This window comes from Aegilops tauschii, chromosome 2 (assembly GCF_002575655.3).
Source record: "Aegilops tauschii subsp. strangulata cultivar AL8/78 chromosome 2, Aet v6.0, whole genome shotgun sequence".
Classification (NCBI taxonomy): Eukaryota; Viridiplantae; Streptophyta; class Magnoliopsida; order Poales; family Poaceae; genus Aegilops; species Aegilops tauschii.
This window is the reverse complement of record NC_053036.3, coordinates 391,617,009-391,634,690: the sequence shown is the minus strand read 5'-3', so window position 1 is coordinate 391,634,690 and position 17,682 is coordinate 391,617,009. Positions and strand designations below refer to the sequence as shown.

The 17,682-nt window shown below is 44.1% G+C and overlaps 1 protein-coding gene across 1 annotated transcript; it reads left to right on the top strand.

The window, feature by feature from the left end:
- Positions 1-1,059: 1,059 nt before the first annotated feature.
- On the top strand, positions 1,060-13,545 carry LOC109759467 (uncharacterized). Its single transcript, XM_020318289.4, has 8 exons — positions 1,060-1,384; positions 1,981-5,528; positions 10,914-11,037; positions 11,624-11,709; positions 11,817-12,055; positions 12,190-12,276; positions 12,349-12,448; positions 12,946-13,545. Exons 2-8 carry the CDS (start codon positions 2,013-2,015, stop codon positions 13,300-13,302), a joined length of 4,509 nt encoding a protein of 1,502 aa, XP_020173878.1. The 5' UTR covers positions 1,060-1,384; positions 1,981-2,012; the 3' UTR covers positions 13,303-13,545.
- The last annotated feature ends 4,137 nt before the right edge of the window (positions 13,546-17,682 follow it).

Genomic DNA, 17,682 nt, shown 5'->3' with positions numbered 1-17,682 from the left:
ACTCAATGATATCAATGTGCTCAACAGATCTCCTTTGTTTGCAAGATTAGTTTCTAGGGATGCTCCAACTTGCAACTACAAAATCATGGACAATGAGTACTCAATGAGATACTATCTCACCGATGGAATTTATCCCGAGTGGGCAACTCTTGTGAAGTCCATCAAGGAGAAAAATGGGGTGCCCTTAACCAGAAAACAGGCTCATTTCACCAAGGCACAAGAGGCAGCCCGCAAGGATATCGAGAGAGCTTTCGGTGTTTTGCAAGCAAGGTTTGCCATAGTTGGGGTCCAGCTCGTTTTTGGGACAAAAAACCTTGGAGAACATCATGAAATGTTGTGTGATTCTACACAACATGATCCTCGAGGATGAGAGAGGGTTAAACCTGCCTTTTTTCTATGACAATGTTGGTACCCGTGTGCAACCGGGAAAAAACGGTTGTCGCGTACAAGCTTTTCTTGAAGCACATCGTGAGATTGAGGATGCAAACACTCATGGTCAGCTCCGGGATGATCTAGTAGAGCACCTGTGGCAGTTGGATGGGCGGCGCCAAGGACCATGATCTACCTTTGTTTTACTTTTCTATGTCCTATTTGATTCGAATAACTTGAATGATTATCATGTGCTTGAAGGTACTATTCGGTGTTATAATAATAACTAGAATGATTATTGTTTTCTTCAAACCGTTATTGAGATGATGAAAATTGTGATATGTCAAACGACAGGTTTAAGGGTTGGGGTTGCGACAAAGACTAGAATCCTCAAGTCTTTGCCCCTATTTTTTAACCCTTAAAAATGTTAAAAAATGTCAATTCTTAACCCTTAAACTGATTTGAAGGTTTGAGGGTACTACTAGTGATGCTCTTAGTTTCTCCAATCACACATGTCACGGCTTCGCCCGCGGTCGCCAAGCCCACGCACGCACCAGTCCATTACGCACGCCCACAGCCAGATTCCCGAGACTGCTGCATGTCACACACATGGAGGCCGGAACCAGCGACCCAGAGAGCGGTGTGGGCAGGGTACGTACACCCTCGGCACGGGAGAAAAAAAGACGGGGACAGCATTCCGCTTGCGCCCTGCCACGGCCCTGCCGCCTCCCGCCCCGCGCGAGGGAGAGACTTTGTGCGCGCGCCCCGGGGCAAAGCTAGTGCCATCACTGTTCGGCGCGGTGGTCTCGGCGAAAGAAACAGACAGACAGAGCTTGGTGGATAGAGGGGAGAGAGAGAGAGTGAGTGAGAGAGAGAGTAGGCGACATCTCCAATGGAGAGGGGATGGTGGGGATAAAGCGGTGCCTCTTCTTGCCCACAGTCACGGACGGCCAGCGGCGGCTCGGGGCGTCGCCATTGATGCGCCCATTGCTCCCCTCGGCGCCGCCTGTTCTTGGTATGTTAGCTGTACATCTTCTTCCTCCTCGCATCTGGTTCTTGGATTGGGGAATCGCTCGCTCGCAGCCTGCCTGTTCGGTGCGCCAGATGGATGGTGTGATCGATCTGTCTGCCCTGCGAGTGCGGACGGGTGAAATACCGTAATGTTGGGTAGAGCTCTTGATACACGCGGATGTAGGGTGGGGGTGATTAGTTTGCCCCCTTTTTTGCTCTTATGGGATGGCGATTGATTTATCATTATTGTTTTGGGGAAAAAAAATCCTGCTACCATCCTTGCGTTGCGATGATGAAATGCTATTCTGGTTCAGGTCCAGCCTTTCAGGGCGTGCTACTCTGATGTGTGGTTCAGTTCAGTACAATCACTATTGAGGCAAAAATTAATAGTTGAAATGCAACTATCATTACTCTGTCCCGGTTTTACTTCAGTTCTTGGTGCCCTATTGGTGTTACATGTCTCTGTTTTTGGCAGTCGTAGCTTACCTCTTTTGGTGCTTTTGGTGATTCTTTTGTGCATTTAGTTAGAGACTGCCAAGTTGTGATTTTTCTGATGTTGCAAATATGTGTGCTCTAACTTTGTTTATGCCTTCATTGCAGTGTGATTGCTTCAGTTTGCACCACTAAACAGGATGGATGAGGTAGACTTCCTGGTGGGAATAGGCATGAAGGAGGAGGATATTGCAACAATGCTGTTTGGAGAGAAAGTTGCTGAGCTGAGAGAAGACACATTTGATGGTTCTGAGCAGGAAAAACAAATCCTTGAGGGCATTTTTGGCAGCGGACAGACCACTTCGCTACCAGGCGCAATCAAAGCATTGGTACCAGCTAGCACACCATCCAGCTCTGCATCCAGCAACAGGATGGTCTACTGCCGCATAGTCGAGTCCTTTACTCACGGCAGCCTATCAAGCTATCATGTCTTATATCATAGTGCTAGTCAACAGATGCAGAATGCAATGCTTTGTACAGATCATCATGGCAGGCCTTCTGAATGTGAACTCGTGGTACAAGAGACGCCACCTTCCGGTGATCGGGTGTACACTCGCAGGGCTGTGATACGCAGGAGCCAGAGAGCAAAACAATGCAGTATTCTGGATTGGGAGAGAGTTGACATTAACAGTGTGGTCGCACAGCGACGGGATGGCCGTGGTGGCTTTGGAATGCTCTGGAACCATCTCCGGCTGCACGCACATCTTCTGATAATGGACGCCGGGTGGAAGATCGAGGGCAAGGAAAGGGGGGACAAGAGTAAGGTCGACCTCATGTTCGAGTCGCCTGACAAAGAAATCCGCCTAGCTTCTCTTCCTAAGGCTTGGAAATGCTTTGGCCAGTGGTTGCTTATTCATTCGCCCCGATTTGATGGGAATTACTATGGAAAGGAATGGTTCAACATGTATGAATTTTGTTATGATTTGAAGAACACACTGTTATGCTTAGAGCACGAGGTCCGGCGCCCGAAGCAATCTCTATCCTTCCTCCACCAGTGGCAGCTCCTCGATCCTTTCATGGCAGTAGTTTGCATCGATAAGAAGGTCGCAGCTCTGCGGAACGGAGTGGCACTGAAAGCTGTGAACAGCAGAGTTACAATCCTCAATTGCAGCGACATTAAGCTGTTGAGTCGCTTGAGTCGCAGGAATGTTAACAAGCCAGTTGCAATTAAGTATTCAAGCAACTATAACGGCACACATCCCAAGTCACGGAGAAGTCTTCTGCCGCTTCTTCTATCTGATGGCCAGCCTCACAAAGAGGAAAATTCTCTGCACAATGAGCAGTCTTTTATATTTGGAACAAGCAAGCATAGCCAATATGAAGTGCAGCAAAGGTACTTGACCATGGAAGAAATGAATGAAAGAAGCGTCAGAAATATTCCTCATCGTATAGTGAAAGGTTTCCAAGATTCAACAGAGCCCAGCTCAATGCCTAATTGCTTTAGTACAAAAGGAGAATTTCCATACTCTAAAATGGTTCAGGATATTCGAGATGAGTCCGACCCACTATATTTCCCGCCTAGTTATGCTTCAGATCACCTGGTTGAAAATGTGCAAATCAAGGGTCCAAGTTCTCATGCCGGTGAAGCGATGGAAATCGCCGCCGATATGGGTAACTCTGCAGACAGTCCTTCTGACGAGTTGCTCATAAGACCAGACCTGCTGTTTTCTCACGAGGTGGATGAGATGATCCTTGGAACGACAGATGCTGTCAGCAGTGAACATCATGCTGCTGCAGTTGTCTCTGATTACCAAGCAGGAAATGAGGATGTAAGGGGTGGACCTTCGTCTGGTACATCATCACTACTAGAAGAAAAGGATGCACGCTTAGAAGCTATCAGAGACGATGTCAACAATGAACATGATGTTGTTGTAACTGGATTCCAAGCGGGAAATGTACATGTGAGGGATGAACCTTCAGCTGGTGCATTGTCTCTGTTAGCAGAAAAGGATACACCCTTAGACGTTATCAGAGATGATATCAACAATGAACACGATGTTGTCGTTGTACCTGGATTCCAAGTGGGAAATGATGATGTAAGGGGTGGACCTTCCTCTGGTACACTGTCACTATTAAAAGAGAAGGGTACAAACTTGGAAGCTAAAGACATGAGCTTGGAACAGATGACAAAAACAGGATGGGTACCATCTGGAGCCACTGGTGGCCCATTGAAGATCTCCGAACCACAAGTACTGTTTGTGTCCCCGCAAGACGGGAGACTCTCTTTCATGAACAACAGTACATTTAATCAAGAGACGTTGAGTTGTCTTAATTTTTCCCATGATAGCATGGGGGCAAACATGCAGCTGGACATCCAGACATCTGCCTATGAAGCGAGCTTGATTCAGGGATTTTTATATCTTGATAGTGAGGGTTCTCCAATTGGTTGGGAAGTCACAAACCCAGAACCTCCTAACCAGTTGATCTGTGGCCCTTCTTCTGAACCAAACTCAAAGGTGTCTGGACATTGTGGTGAGCTGAACATGCAGAATGAAGCACGAACATCTGAACAAAGGGAGATATCAGAGTCTGATCCAAGTAAAAATGGTCAAAAAAGGTCTGAGAAGGTTGCAGGTATCAATGATGTCCGTAGAAAGAAACAGAGAGTAAATAGTGTTCATGCAAGTCATTGTGCAATTGGTAAGAATATGGACATTACAACTGAGGTTCCAGCTAGCTGTGTAGTTCACAATGGGAAAGAACAGATAGGTGCAACAAGCAGTGAGCATGCTTCTTCGAATCAAAAAAGGTCACAGGAGGCTGCAGATATCCAAGACGAAGTTCGTGAAAAGAAACAGAAAGTAAATGATGGTCTTATAAGCGACTCCATAATTGGTCAATGCATGGATAGTAGTACAGCTGAGAATCCTACTAGGTGTGTGACACGTTGTGAGGAAGTACAGATAAGTGCATCAAGTAGTGAGCAGGTCCCTTTGACTCTAGTGCCCCAAATTAAAGAGCACAAGGAACAAGCTGAAGATAGCAGTGAACCCCCAAAACAGCTCGTGTCAGAACAACCACCCAAAAAGGATGTCAAATTTCGAAAGAAACAACCATGGAGGCGTAAATGCAGGTTTGACGAGGATGATCTTTTGATGACAGCTGTAATACATAGGCTGACCGCGCGTTACAGGAACCATTATAATCGAATGCTCATAAATAGAATTGGCTTGAAATCTCTTCCGAGGTCTCGCCTGGAGAATGAAAAAAAATGCGGCCAGCAGAAGTTCCCTAAAAGTGCAAGAACGGTGTTGAGCAAATTACTTGAGATGGGCATTGTTTGTACAATGAATATTCTCCAGTATAGAAGGCCAGGACCTAAGAACGTGTTGAAAGATGGGAACATAACCGAGCATGGCATAAGGTGCCGGTGTTGTGACACCATATTTACAATGTCCAACTTTAGGTGCCATGCAGGTCTCAAACAAGAAACTCTGACCCTGAATCTTTTCTTGGGTTCTGGTAAATCTTACAGCCTATGTCAGCTTCAAGCGTGGTTTATAGAGCAGAAGAAGAGGAAAGAAAGTGCAAAAGATACTATGTCAGTACAAGCAGATGAAAATGATGACACTTGTGGATTATGTGGTGATGTCGGTGAACTAATATGCTGTGACAACTGCCCTGCTAGTTACCATCAGGCCTGCTTGCCTTGTCAGGTTTGTTTTCGAAATGTTTCCCTTTTCTTTACTTAGCCAAAATATAGAGCTATGTAGATGTACTTTCTGGGAAACTAACCAAATCAGAAATCAGTTTATGACGACTCTGAAATGAACTATGAACAACAAAGCCTTTCATTCCCAAAATGGTTGGGGTAGCCTAGAGTTGAAATTCATAAGATCTCAAAACCTAGTCATGGTTCTGTCATGTGGATAGCTAACTTTCACACACCACTCTCCATGACTAGTTCTTTGGTGATATTCCAGTCCTTCGGGTCTCTCTTTATGGACTCCCCCATGTCAAGTTTGGTTTATCCCGACCTCTCTTGATATTATCAGCACACTTTATCCTTCCGCTATGCACATGCGTTTTTGGAGGACCATGTTGTATATTTGGTGCTATCCTAACTCTATCACGTATATCATCATTTCAGACCCGATCCTTTCTTGTGTGGCCCCATATCCATCTCAGCATGTGCATCTCTACTACGCTTAACTATTGGACATGTCGCCTTTTAGTTGGCCAATATTTTGCACCATACAACATCACAGGTCGAATTGTCGTCCTATAGAAATTGCCTTTTCACTTTTGTTGCACCCTCTTGTCACAAAGGGCGCCAGAAGCTTGGTGCAACTTCATCCATCCGACTTCGGTTCAATGACTTAGATCTTCGTCGATATCACCATCCTTCTGCAACAGTGACCCACATATCAAAAGGTGTCCTTCTGAGGTACCGCCTGTCCATAAAGGCTAACCTCTTCCTCGTGCCTAGTAGTACTGAAACTACACCTCATGTACTCAGTTTTAGATCTACTAAGCTTAAACATTTCTATACCAAAGTTTGTTTCCACAGTTCTAACTTTCTATTAATGCCTATCTGATTATCATCGACTAGCACCACATCATCCGCAAAGAGCATACACCATGGGATATCTCTTTGTATATCCCTTGTGATCTCATCTATCACCAAAGCAAACAATATAAGGGCTCAAAGCCGACCCTTGATGCAGTCCTATTTTAATTGGAAAGTCATCAGTGGCACCATCACTTGTTCGAACACTTGTCAAAACATTATCGTGCATGTCTTTGATGACGACAATGTACTTTGTTGGGACTTTGTATTTCTTCAAGGTCCATCACATGACATTTCCCGGTATCTTATCGTAGGCCTTCTCCAAGTTAATGATGAAGGTCCTTCTTTTTCTCCTTGTATCTCTCCATAAGTTTGAGTGCCAAGGAAAATAGCTTTCATGGCCGACCTCCCAGGCATGAAACCAAACTTCTGTTTCGTCACGCTTGTCATTCTTAATCGGTGGTCAATGGCTCTCTCCCATAGCTTCATTGTATGGCTCATCAGTTTACTTCCATGGTAATTAGTAAAACTTTGAACATCCCTCTTACTCTTGAAGATTGGTACAAATATACTCCGCCTTCATTCTTCGGGCATCTTGTTGACCGAAAAATAAGGTTGAAAAGCTTAGTTAGTCATACTATCGTTGTGTCTCCCAGGCATTTCCACACCTCAATGGGGATACAATCATGGATCATGACCTTGCCTCCTTTCATCCTTTTTAAAGTCTCACTGATCTTAGGCTCCTGGATTCGCCGCACAAAACGCCTGCTGGTATCATCAAAGGAGTCGCCCAACTCAATGGCAGATCTCTTGTTCTCTCCATTGAGCGGTTCGTCAAAGTACTATCACCATCTATTCTTGATCTCCTCATCCTTCACCAGTAGTCGATCTGCTCCATATTTGATGCATTTGACTTGGCTCACATCCTTGGTCTACCTAGTTCGGATCTTGGCCATCTTAAGATGTCCCTTTTGCCTTCCCTCATATTTAAACGTTGCAAGTCCTCATACGCCCGAACCCTTGCTTCACTCACAGCTCGCTTTGCGGTCTTCTTTGCCACCTTGTACTTCTTTATATTGTCTGCACTCCTATCTAGGTGTAGGTGTCTGAACCAGTCTTTCTTCTCCTTAATAGCCACCACAAGCTTTTGTTAATAGACAACACTCTTTCCATGTATCACCTTACAATCTAGGCAAACACGTCTGTCTTCTCGTCTCGAGAGAACGAAATTAATCTGGCTAGAGTGTTGACCACTACTAAAAGTTACTAGATGGGATACCCTCCTTTTAAAGATGGTGTTAGCTACGATCATGTCGTAGGCTAAAGCAAAGCTTAAGACATCCTCTTCTTCTTGATTCATGCTGCTATAACCAAAGCCCCCATGCACTGCGAATCTTAATAGCCTTTTGGACATCATCGCTCCACCATTGAGTATCTTTAGCTTCGCTTCTACTTTCCTTGGTCACCCCTAACTCCTCTGAAGCCACCTTCCGAACACAAGTCACCATCTTCATTCACATATTGTTTACATCACCTCCTTCCTCCCAAAAGCCCTCCTTAATAACCCTCTCATTGAATGCCGGAAATGCCTCCCCTTGAGCTTCCACCACTTTGGTGCGCTTATCACAGCGGACATGTATCCGGAAGCTAAGTTAGCATCCACAAGCTTATCTTGAGGGACAACATTCTCTCCAGATATCACCTTACAATCCAGGCAAGCACGCCTGTATTCTCATCTCGAGAGGATGAAATTAATCTGGCTAGAGTGTTGACCACTACTAAAAGTCACCAGATGGGATTCTCTTTTTTTAAAGAGGGTGTTAGGTACTATCATGTCATAGGCTAAAGCAAAGCTTAAGACATCCTCTCCTTGATTTTTGCTGCCATAGCCAAAAACCCCATGCACCACGAGTCTGGAACGAACTATGTGTAGGAACAAAATATGTCGACCAGAGGGGGGTGAATGGGAGATTTAAAGTTTCTTTTAGGAAACTTCAGATCTCTCAAAACACGACAACGGAAAAGAAGTAAACAGATACAAGACTAGTTAGAAAACTACCGAAGCAAATTAAGCATGAGTACCGAAGAGAAATCACATGATTGAAACTTAACCGAGGATAAACAAGCGAAGGTAAACAGGGTTAAGATGAAACCGTTGATGCTCGATGGCGACAAGGGATTTGGTACACCAGTTCACTCTTCTGCAAAGGAGCTATGTCTGGTTGGAGGGACTTGTGATTTAACACAGAAGATAAACTATTTTCGTCTTGTTCGCCTCGACAACAAGTTCGTCAACTCATGCCGATTACTCGAGGTAGATACTTGAGGCGATCTCCATAACCTTCACAAACTTTGTCTTCGTGAACCACAATTACTCTTGGTCACTGAAGCACTTGACACCTAACCGTCTAGAGAGTTGGCAGCTCTCAAGAGTAAAAGAGTAAAAGGTGGAGCATACTAAACTTAGATCTTTGTGATGCTAAACCACCATCTAGTCTTTTGGCTCTGGGGGTTTCTCTCGGTGGATTTTTAAACTCAAATCTTTCGAAGAGTGGGTGCTCATAGAAACTAGTCAGAATCACACCGAGCAGCCAACGGTTCACGTTGGAATGGGGTGGCTATTTATAGCCGCGGTCTTTCCAAGGGGGAAAAGGCCATTTTGGACATGACAACTAGCCAATGACCAACCGACACGTTTCCAACAGTCGGATTTCAAACGCACCCGGCAACTTTACTTGAGGAACAAGTAAGTTGACTCTTCGGTCCGAAGCATATCTCTCGCAGCCTAGAAGAACAACGTCTCTGGCTGGCAAGTAATGTTTCGGAACGCAAAGAGATTTCTCTCAACTCTTGTAGGTTTCAGTTTAGCATCAGAGAAACAAAAGTTTCGAACACTATACCCCTTTTAATAGTATGGTGGTCCTATGACTCAAGAAAGAGAAAATGAACTACGAAAGAAAATACTACGTCTTTTCTCCGCCTCCATTCTTCTCGGCTGCAGTCAAATCTCTCGGACCATGTACCGCGGCAATTGCTTCACGTCAGCAATTTTTTGGGGGTCAACTTCGTCACGCATAATCTTCGATGATAATCTTCACTGCAGCACAGGTGATTATCTTCGGAGTTTGTACCAAACTCCTCTTGACTCCAGGGACCTATAGTCTCTGTGTGCACTAGCAAATACATTAGTCCTTCGCTGTTTCTGACAGTAATCTCCAAAACACAAGGAGGCAAATTATTGCACCAACACTATGTCTCTTTTAATCCCTGGATGCAACTGAAATGACGTTACCAAAAATTGTTGTGCCACTGATATAATGTACCAAGTCCTCCTCTTGACTCCAGGGACCTATAGTCTCTGTGTACCTTCAAGTCTGGCTGGCGATCGAGCATATCACGCTCTCGGACACCCCTGATCAGCTAGTTTGGAGATGGACGGCCTCCGGTATATACTCTGCTAGCTCATGCTATCTTGCCACCTTCCAGGGATCCATGACTTGCTTCTCATGGAAGCTCATATGGAAGAATTGGGCGCCGCCAAGAGTGAAGTTTTTTCACTGGTTGGCCAGCCAAGACCGGTGCTGGACGGCCGACCGCTTGGCTCGACGCGGTCTCCAGCACCAGCCAAGATGCCCACTCTGTGACCAGGCTCCCGAGACGATGCGCCACCTCCTCTTGGAGTGCCCCTTCGCCAGGCAGACTTGGCACGAAATCCTGTCCTGGCTATGGATGACCACTGCAGGGCCAAGCCACGAAGATTCACTGATGGACTGGTGGCTGCAGGCAAGGCAAAACACGCCAACACTGATGCGTAAGGGCCTAGCCTCCATTGCTCTGTTGACACCATGGATGATCTGGAAACAGCGCAACGAATGCATCTTTGAGGGCGCCCAGCCCCTGGTTCAGGTCCTGGTCTCGAAGATCAAAGAGGAAGCCAAGCAGTGGGCAAGAGCGGGCGCCCACGGCCTACGCGTCATTCTGCCGCCCACCTGGGACGTGCACTAGTTTCACTGACCCAGGCTGTAACTTGTAACTGACCTCCTAGGAGGATTGTATCAAAACTCCACCTTTTCAATGCAATGAAATGCAAAAGCCCTTTTCATTTTCTCGAAAAAAAAATATAATGTACCAAAAGAAAAAGAATGTTTTGTCACTACTAATCGTGTCCCCGTGATTGTTCTAACTGCCATGCCACACCCAAATCAACTTCATAGCAATAAGCAGTCTTTATTCACTGCTACATCTTTTTTATCATGGCTTTGTCTGTATTCGATTGATTGGTGCAGACATGTACTTAATACTTTACTTTCATCCTGAATGTGATATAATTGTTGTACCCATTCTGGAAATCATATTTTGCATCGGCATGACAGGACAACTTTTTTGTAACTTACATTATTGATTTAACTATTGTATTTGCCATAACCATGAGTACATATTTGTTATCGATCTTGTCATCTTTAGCACAGTAAGACACAAGTTTTAACTAATATTAACTGATTTGTTCCTATTGCATTGTATTTTTTATCAGGAAGTTCCAGATGGCAGCTGGTATTGCTCTAGTTGCCTGTGCAATGTTTGTGGGGAAGTGGTCAATTCAAAGGCGCCAGGAGGTCTCCTACATGCTTTAGAATGCTCACAGTGTGAATATCGATGTAATGTCTCACTTGCACTGTCATTGGTATCTTATCGTATTTCTTTATTTGACAAAAGATAGTTCGCATCCCATATGTATTTGTTACTGTATTTAAGGGTAAATATTTTAATATTGTTATTATCCATACTTTTTGTAAAAAAGCTTAGTGGTGCGCTGGAGAACCGAGCGGCGCTTGGCCGATGAGGCAGAATTTATTCTGCGGACTGACCAGTGTCTGGGTCGTTTTTAATACAATACCATAGGTCGTAGTGCCTGGTTGGTCGAGTATTTTTTCGATTGAAGTTCTTTTCTCATACATTGTTGATTCAGAACTGATCAAACACAGACACAGGCACAGCTTATGAGTATTTATTTATGTAATCTTCATGTTGTAGCAATAGTTAATCTACATCAGTAGCCATCCATTTTATGGCAATACAATTCCAGATTGCACAAAACTTCTTACCATAGTTCTGGATTCAAATATTACTCAGGCTTAGAGAAAGACCTAACAGTTCTTAGAATATCTTTGTTAATAGCTCATTCATTACGTTGCTTGTTCAATTTTAATGGGTATATTTCATTTATCTATTCATTTCCTCCAGATCACGTAAAATGCATATCTGGTAAAGTTGTGTGTGATCAGAGAAGTGGACTTGGTACTTGGTTTTGTGAAAGAAGGTGCCAGCAGGTACACTCAAAGATTATTCTTGTTCTATAACTTCTATAGCTGTATATGTTGCTGAAGATAGCAGAAACCTTTACTTAATGAGGCTGGTCTTGTTCTGTAACTTTCAGATTTATACGAGCATGCGTTCTCGTGTTGGAATGCCTGACCACCTCGATGATGGCTTTTCTTGCACCATACTTCGTAATAATGATGATCAAAAGGTTCACTCGGCTTCAGACATTGCTCTCCTGGCTGAGTGCAGCATGAAATTAATTATTGCTTTGAGTATTTTGGAAGAATGCTTCTTGCCCATCTTCGACCCGAGGACAGGGGTAGACATAATGCCCCCTATTGTGTATAACTGGAGGTGAGCTGAATCAGAAAAAAAAAACTCCTTAACATGCTCACTGCATATTTACTTTATTTTGCTTATTTTAGTTCCCTATAATCTCATGTATATTACTTAAGACCTCCATTTTACACTTTATATTTCTTTGCCAGGTCGGACTTTGTACATTTGGATTACAAGGGGTTCTATACTGTAGTCCTGGAAAAGGATGACAACCTCCTTTCCGTGGCATCCATCAGGTATTATGTTTACAGATAATTTCTAGTGATAAGGGGTGAGCATGTGGAGTTAAAATATTGCTGTCGCTGCAGGTTACATGGCACAACTGTAGCAGAGATGCCGCTAATAGCTACTTGTTCTGAGAATCGGCAACAGGGGATGTGCAGGCAACTGGTGGATTACATTGAGGAGGTATGAAGATAAGTAGGCATTGGCGCTTTTGTTACCTGCTTGGACTGTTTCTTAAAGTTGTGTTGCCTTGCCGAAGCATCATATTAAGTATAATCCGTGTGTATAGCCGTCTTAGGACATGAATATCTACCTGTAGGTTCCTTCCCAGATTTGCTCGGCTAGCTATCAACTTTTGCGAAGTACTCCCGCCGTCCCGAAATTCTTGTCTTGGATTTGTCCAATTACAGATGTATCAAGTCACGTTTTAGTATTAGATACATCCGTATCTAGACGAATCTAAGACAAGAATTTTGGGACGGAGGGAGTACTTAAATTCAGAACCAATTGATTATCTTTCTTGGGAGTAAAAAACAACTAATGTTTTATTGAACAGCAGCTGTATGTTTTGCATGACTTGTACTGCATAAAATATCTTCTACTTTTTCCCATGTGTACAGTTTATTAATTCAGATAAAGTTGCTACCCTAAAACTTACGCATGCCTGATATTTTCGACAGATGCTGAAATCACTGGAGGTGGAAATGCTGCTTTTGTTCGCAATTCCAAACCTAGTCGATACATGGACATCAGCATTCGGGTTCAGGCCGATCGAAGACTGTGACAAGAAGAAGCTGAGCAAGGTCAGGCTGGTCTCGATCCCTGGAACTGTTCTACTGAAGAAGGATCTGTATGAAAGAAGTTCAGAAACAGAGGCGGGTGAGCTGCGAACCGAACAGCAGCAGCCATTGGAGGACACCGGACCGGTTTGCACAACGGAGACCAACCTCGCCGACGAACTAGGAGGCTCGGAGACCAACCCGCCCCTCGCCGATCCTCCGTCTGCTGCTGCTCTCGGGAAATGTCATGTAGATTAGTGCTTAGCGCTGAGTTGCGTTGCGCGAATGTCCTTCACTATGCTGACTGAGCCCTGAACATCTACCAGGGATCCGGCTTGAACTTCCGCTAGTGACAATTATGCACGTATGCCCAAGGTTTCTTTTCTCCACTGCAGTGAAAGTCGAGACTCGAGAGCTAATGTCTCCTCGCTTAGGGCGTGACATTGACACGATGGAAACGAGATTTTCTCTGCTTGAAAATAAGTTCCAGGCATGGCATTATGTGCAAGGGTCGTGGGTTACGGACTACTGCTAACATTTTCAGGGAAATGATACGTGGGGCGCCACGAGAGAAAGAGAAACGTGGGGCGCCACCTGCTCGAGCGCGCTGGAACCAGGTGATCTTTCCACCACGGCATTAGAAATCGTCTGTCGCCTAGTGCAAACCGCAATGAAGAATGTTCCGCCCTTTTCTCCCTCGGATCTCAAAATGGTGAAAGTCACTCGTTTGAGAGAGTGCAAACATGGACAATTTTAAAAGAAAAAACAAAATCTGGATATCTTTTTTTACAATCCCCACTAAGAGCAACTCTAACAGTCACATGGGACATGAAGGGCACTTCATATTGATTTTTTTTTGGATAAAGGACATTTCATTGGATTGATATATGAAGGTGATACAACCGCATCCAAGGAATGCCCGGCCTCTGCATAGCAAGATGCACACAACCAACAAGTCCAACAGACCCAAAAATAAACATCGTTTTATAGTAAAAAGTAAATCAATCCAGGCAGTTCCTATCGGAGATTACAATGCCATCCATGGAGCGAGAAAATCTCCTTGGCCGTATGCTCCAGCCGTGTAGACGCCATCATAATTTCTGTCCTCCGGCCTCTGCATGATATACCAAGTACGGAGCCATCGCATACATGCATGAATAATCTGCACAGGACATGAAACACATTTATTGTTAAAAACCACATCATTCCTGGTAAGCCACAATGCCGAGCATAAGGCAGCTGCCCCAAAAGGATATATGCAGAAAATTGTTTATCAATATCCCACAACCAATTGCCGAACATGTTATGTGCACTACGTGGGGTATAGATTTGAAGCTACCTGGACTATGGCCCAGACTACACAAGCGAACTTGCACTCTAAAAAATAAGTGTTTAATGGACTCGTCATGTTGACAAAAGACACTTGTCTTGATATCCTGCCAATTACGTCGTGCCAAGTTATTTCTAGTCAAGATGACCCCTCTGTTTAGAAACCAGAGGAAAATCTTCACTCTTAGAGGAATTTTGAGCTTCCACAATTTCTTGTTATCAACCGGAACATCACAATGAACCATTGCATTGTACAAGGATTTGAGTGATAACCTGTCGTTTTGATGCAAATTCCATGGAAACTTATCCGGTTCCCCTGACCGTTGAATGGCCTACATACGAAGGAGTAATTCATTCCATGCTGCCAAGCGTGGTCCTAAAAGGTCCCTCCGGAAAGAAATATCAGGGTTTTCGTGTCCCAAAACTTGTTTGACCGTGACAAATTTATGTCAAACGATCCTGTACAAGTTAGGGTATTGCACCTTAAGTGGGGTGGCCCTCAGCCAGGTGTCTTCCCAGAAACGAACCTGAGAACCGTCCCTAGCCGAGAAAGTGCCAAATTGGAAAAGGAATTCCTTGGCCTTCATCGCGCCACTCCAAAAATGTGAATCACCGGGTTTTCAATGAACTTGAGAAATGGCTTTGGACCTCACGTGCTTGTTACGAATGATTTCCTGCCACACTCCATTCTCAGTGAGTAGTTTGTAAATCCATTTACTCAAAAGAGGTATGTTTTTAATCTCGAGATCTTGAATCCCGAGGCTCCCTTGACTTTTAGGTCGGCATAATAAGCTCCACCTAGCCAGTCGATATTTCTTGGATTCATTACGCACTGCCAAAAAAATCTGGATCTAAAGTAATCGAGACGCTGAAGAACCCATTTCGGTAAGTGAAAGAATGACAGCATGTATAGAACCATATTGTCGAGGACAGAATTGATCAAAATCAATAGCCCCCAATATGACAAGAGTTTAGCCTTCCAACTAGCTAGACGCTTCTCAAGTCTCTCTTCCACGTGCTTCCACTCAGCGATAGTTAAACGCCGATAGTGTATCGGAATACCTAGGTACCGAATTGGAAATGCCCGAGCTGGCAGCCAAAAATCTCAGCATACTCAGATGCGGACTCAGCAGCATCGCCGAAGCAGAAAAGCTTATGGAAATTAATTTTGAGACCAGAGAGTTTCTCAAAGGCACATAAAAGCAGCTTGAGGTATCTTGCTTTATCTAGGTCGTGATCCATAAAAAGTATAGTGTCATCCACATATTGTAGGATAGATAGACCGTCTTCTACCAAATGAGGAATGGCACCGCTAATCTGACCGGCCACCTTAGCCTGCTCAACAAGGATGGCTAACATATCGGCCATAATGTTGAATAAAATAGGGGATATGGGGTCCCCTAGGCGAAGCCCCTTCCTAGTCTGAAAGTAGTTGCTAACATCATCGTTGACTTTGATAGCCACACTACCTTCACAAAACAAAACTCCCTACCCATCTACACCATTTTGGAGAAAAACCTTTCATGCGTAAAGTTTGCAAAAGAAAGGGCCATTTTACTTTATCATAGGCTTCTTTGAAGTCAATTTTGAAGATGACTCCACTCAACTTTTTACGATGAAGCTCATGAACAGTTTCATGCAGTACAACAACTCCATCATCTAATATGTTGCGTCCTTGCATAAATGTTGTTTGAGTGGGTTTGCTCATGTGGTCAGCCACCCCGTTCAACCGATTGGTTGCAACCTTCATAAAGATTTTAAAGCTAACATTTAGAAGGCAAATCGGTCGATATTGTCGAATACGACTAGCCTCCTTAGTATTGGGTAATAGAATAATTTCCCCAAAGTTTAAACAGGCAATATCAAGGTTTTCGGCATGCAATTGGTTAAACAATTGAACCAAGTCCACCTTAATCATATATTCATATCCTAGAAACATTGATAAAACTCCACAGGAAAACCGTCCGGTCCCGGAGACTTGTTGTGTTCCATTTGAAACACTGCGGTCTGAATTTCCTCCTCAAAGAATGGAGAGGTTAAAAACTCATTTTCCGCCACCGAAACTTGAGGTATGTCATGATTAAGAGGCTCGTCCAGCTCAAAAGGACTTTCAGCTGAAGGTCCAAAGAGCTCTTTGTAGTACTTAGTAATGAAGTTTTTGAGCGGCGCATCCCCCTCAATATGGCCTTCGTTCTGGTCAAGAGCGAAGATATGTTTCTTTCTATGCCTGCCATTGACCAGCATTTGAAAGTATTTCATTTTTATCATCCCCTTGAATAAGCGAGTTGGCCTTGGAACGTTGGTACCACTTAATCTCTTCCTCGTGTAAAAGGCGGGCAATCTGCTCATTTAGATGCCTTTTTTTGCTCAATCTCCTTGGCAGAAAGAGGCCTCAAACCCCTGCAATTTTATCAAGGGTATTGATTAAGGTAGATAGTCACAACTTTTATTTTTTGTATATTCCGACGATGTGTTTAGCCCATCCATGAAGGAATCAGCGCAAGGCGCGAATTCGATTGTTCCATCGTTGAATGGGCGTGTTACCCCAAGGTTGACGCACCCACACTTTTTGAATAAGGTTGTGGAATCCCTCTCTAGTGATCCATCCCAGTTCAAATTTAAACTATGGACGGTTAGAGCCTAGAGTTGGTTGACCAAAATCGGTTAGCAATGAAGCATGATCCGATAAGGCATCAATTCTTTCTGGTGCCCGAACCAAGGCAAGGAGATATTTATATTCCTAGTCAGGGCGTGTTACCCCGAGGTTGACGTGCCCACACTTTCTGAACAAGGTCGTGGAATCCCTCTCTAGTGATCCATCCCAGTTCAAATTTAAACTATGGACCGTTAGAGCCTAGAGTTGGTTGACCAAAATCGGTTAGCAATAAAGCATGATCCGATAAGGCCTCAATTCTTTCTAGTGCCCGAACCAAGGCAAGGAGATATTTATATTCCTAGTCAGTGGTTAGTAGCACCCGCTCAAGTTTCTAAAAAGTTGGAACAGATCGAGTATTGGCCCAGGTGTACCGGCGACCAGACATGGTGAGCTCTCGCAGATCTAGGCTGTCAATAACAACACTGAAGAGAAAAGGCCACCTAGTGTCAAACTGGTCATTGTTTTTTCTGGCTGATATCAAAGGAATTGACCCCCCCCCCCCAATTAACATGGGATGGGGATTGTCTCGGCAGTGAAGGAAATATGCCCTAGAGGCAATAATAAAGTTGTTATTTATATTTCCTTATATCATGATAAATGTTTATTATTCATGCTAGAATTGTATTAACCGAAAACTTAGTACATGTGTGAAT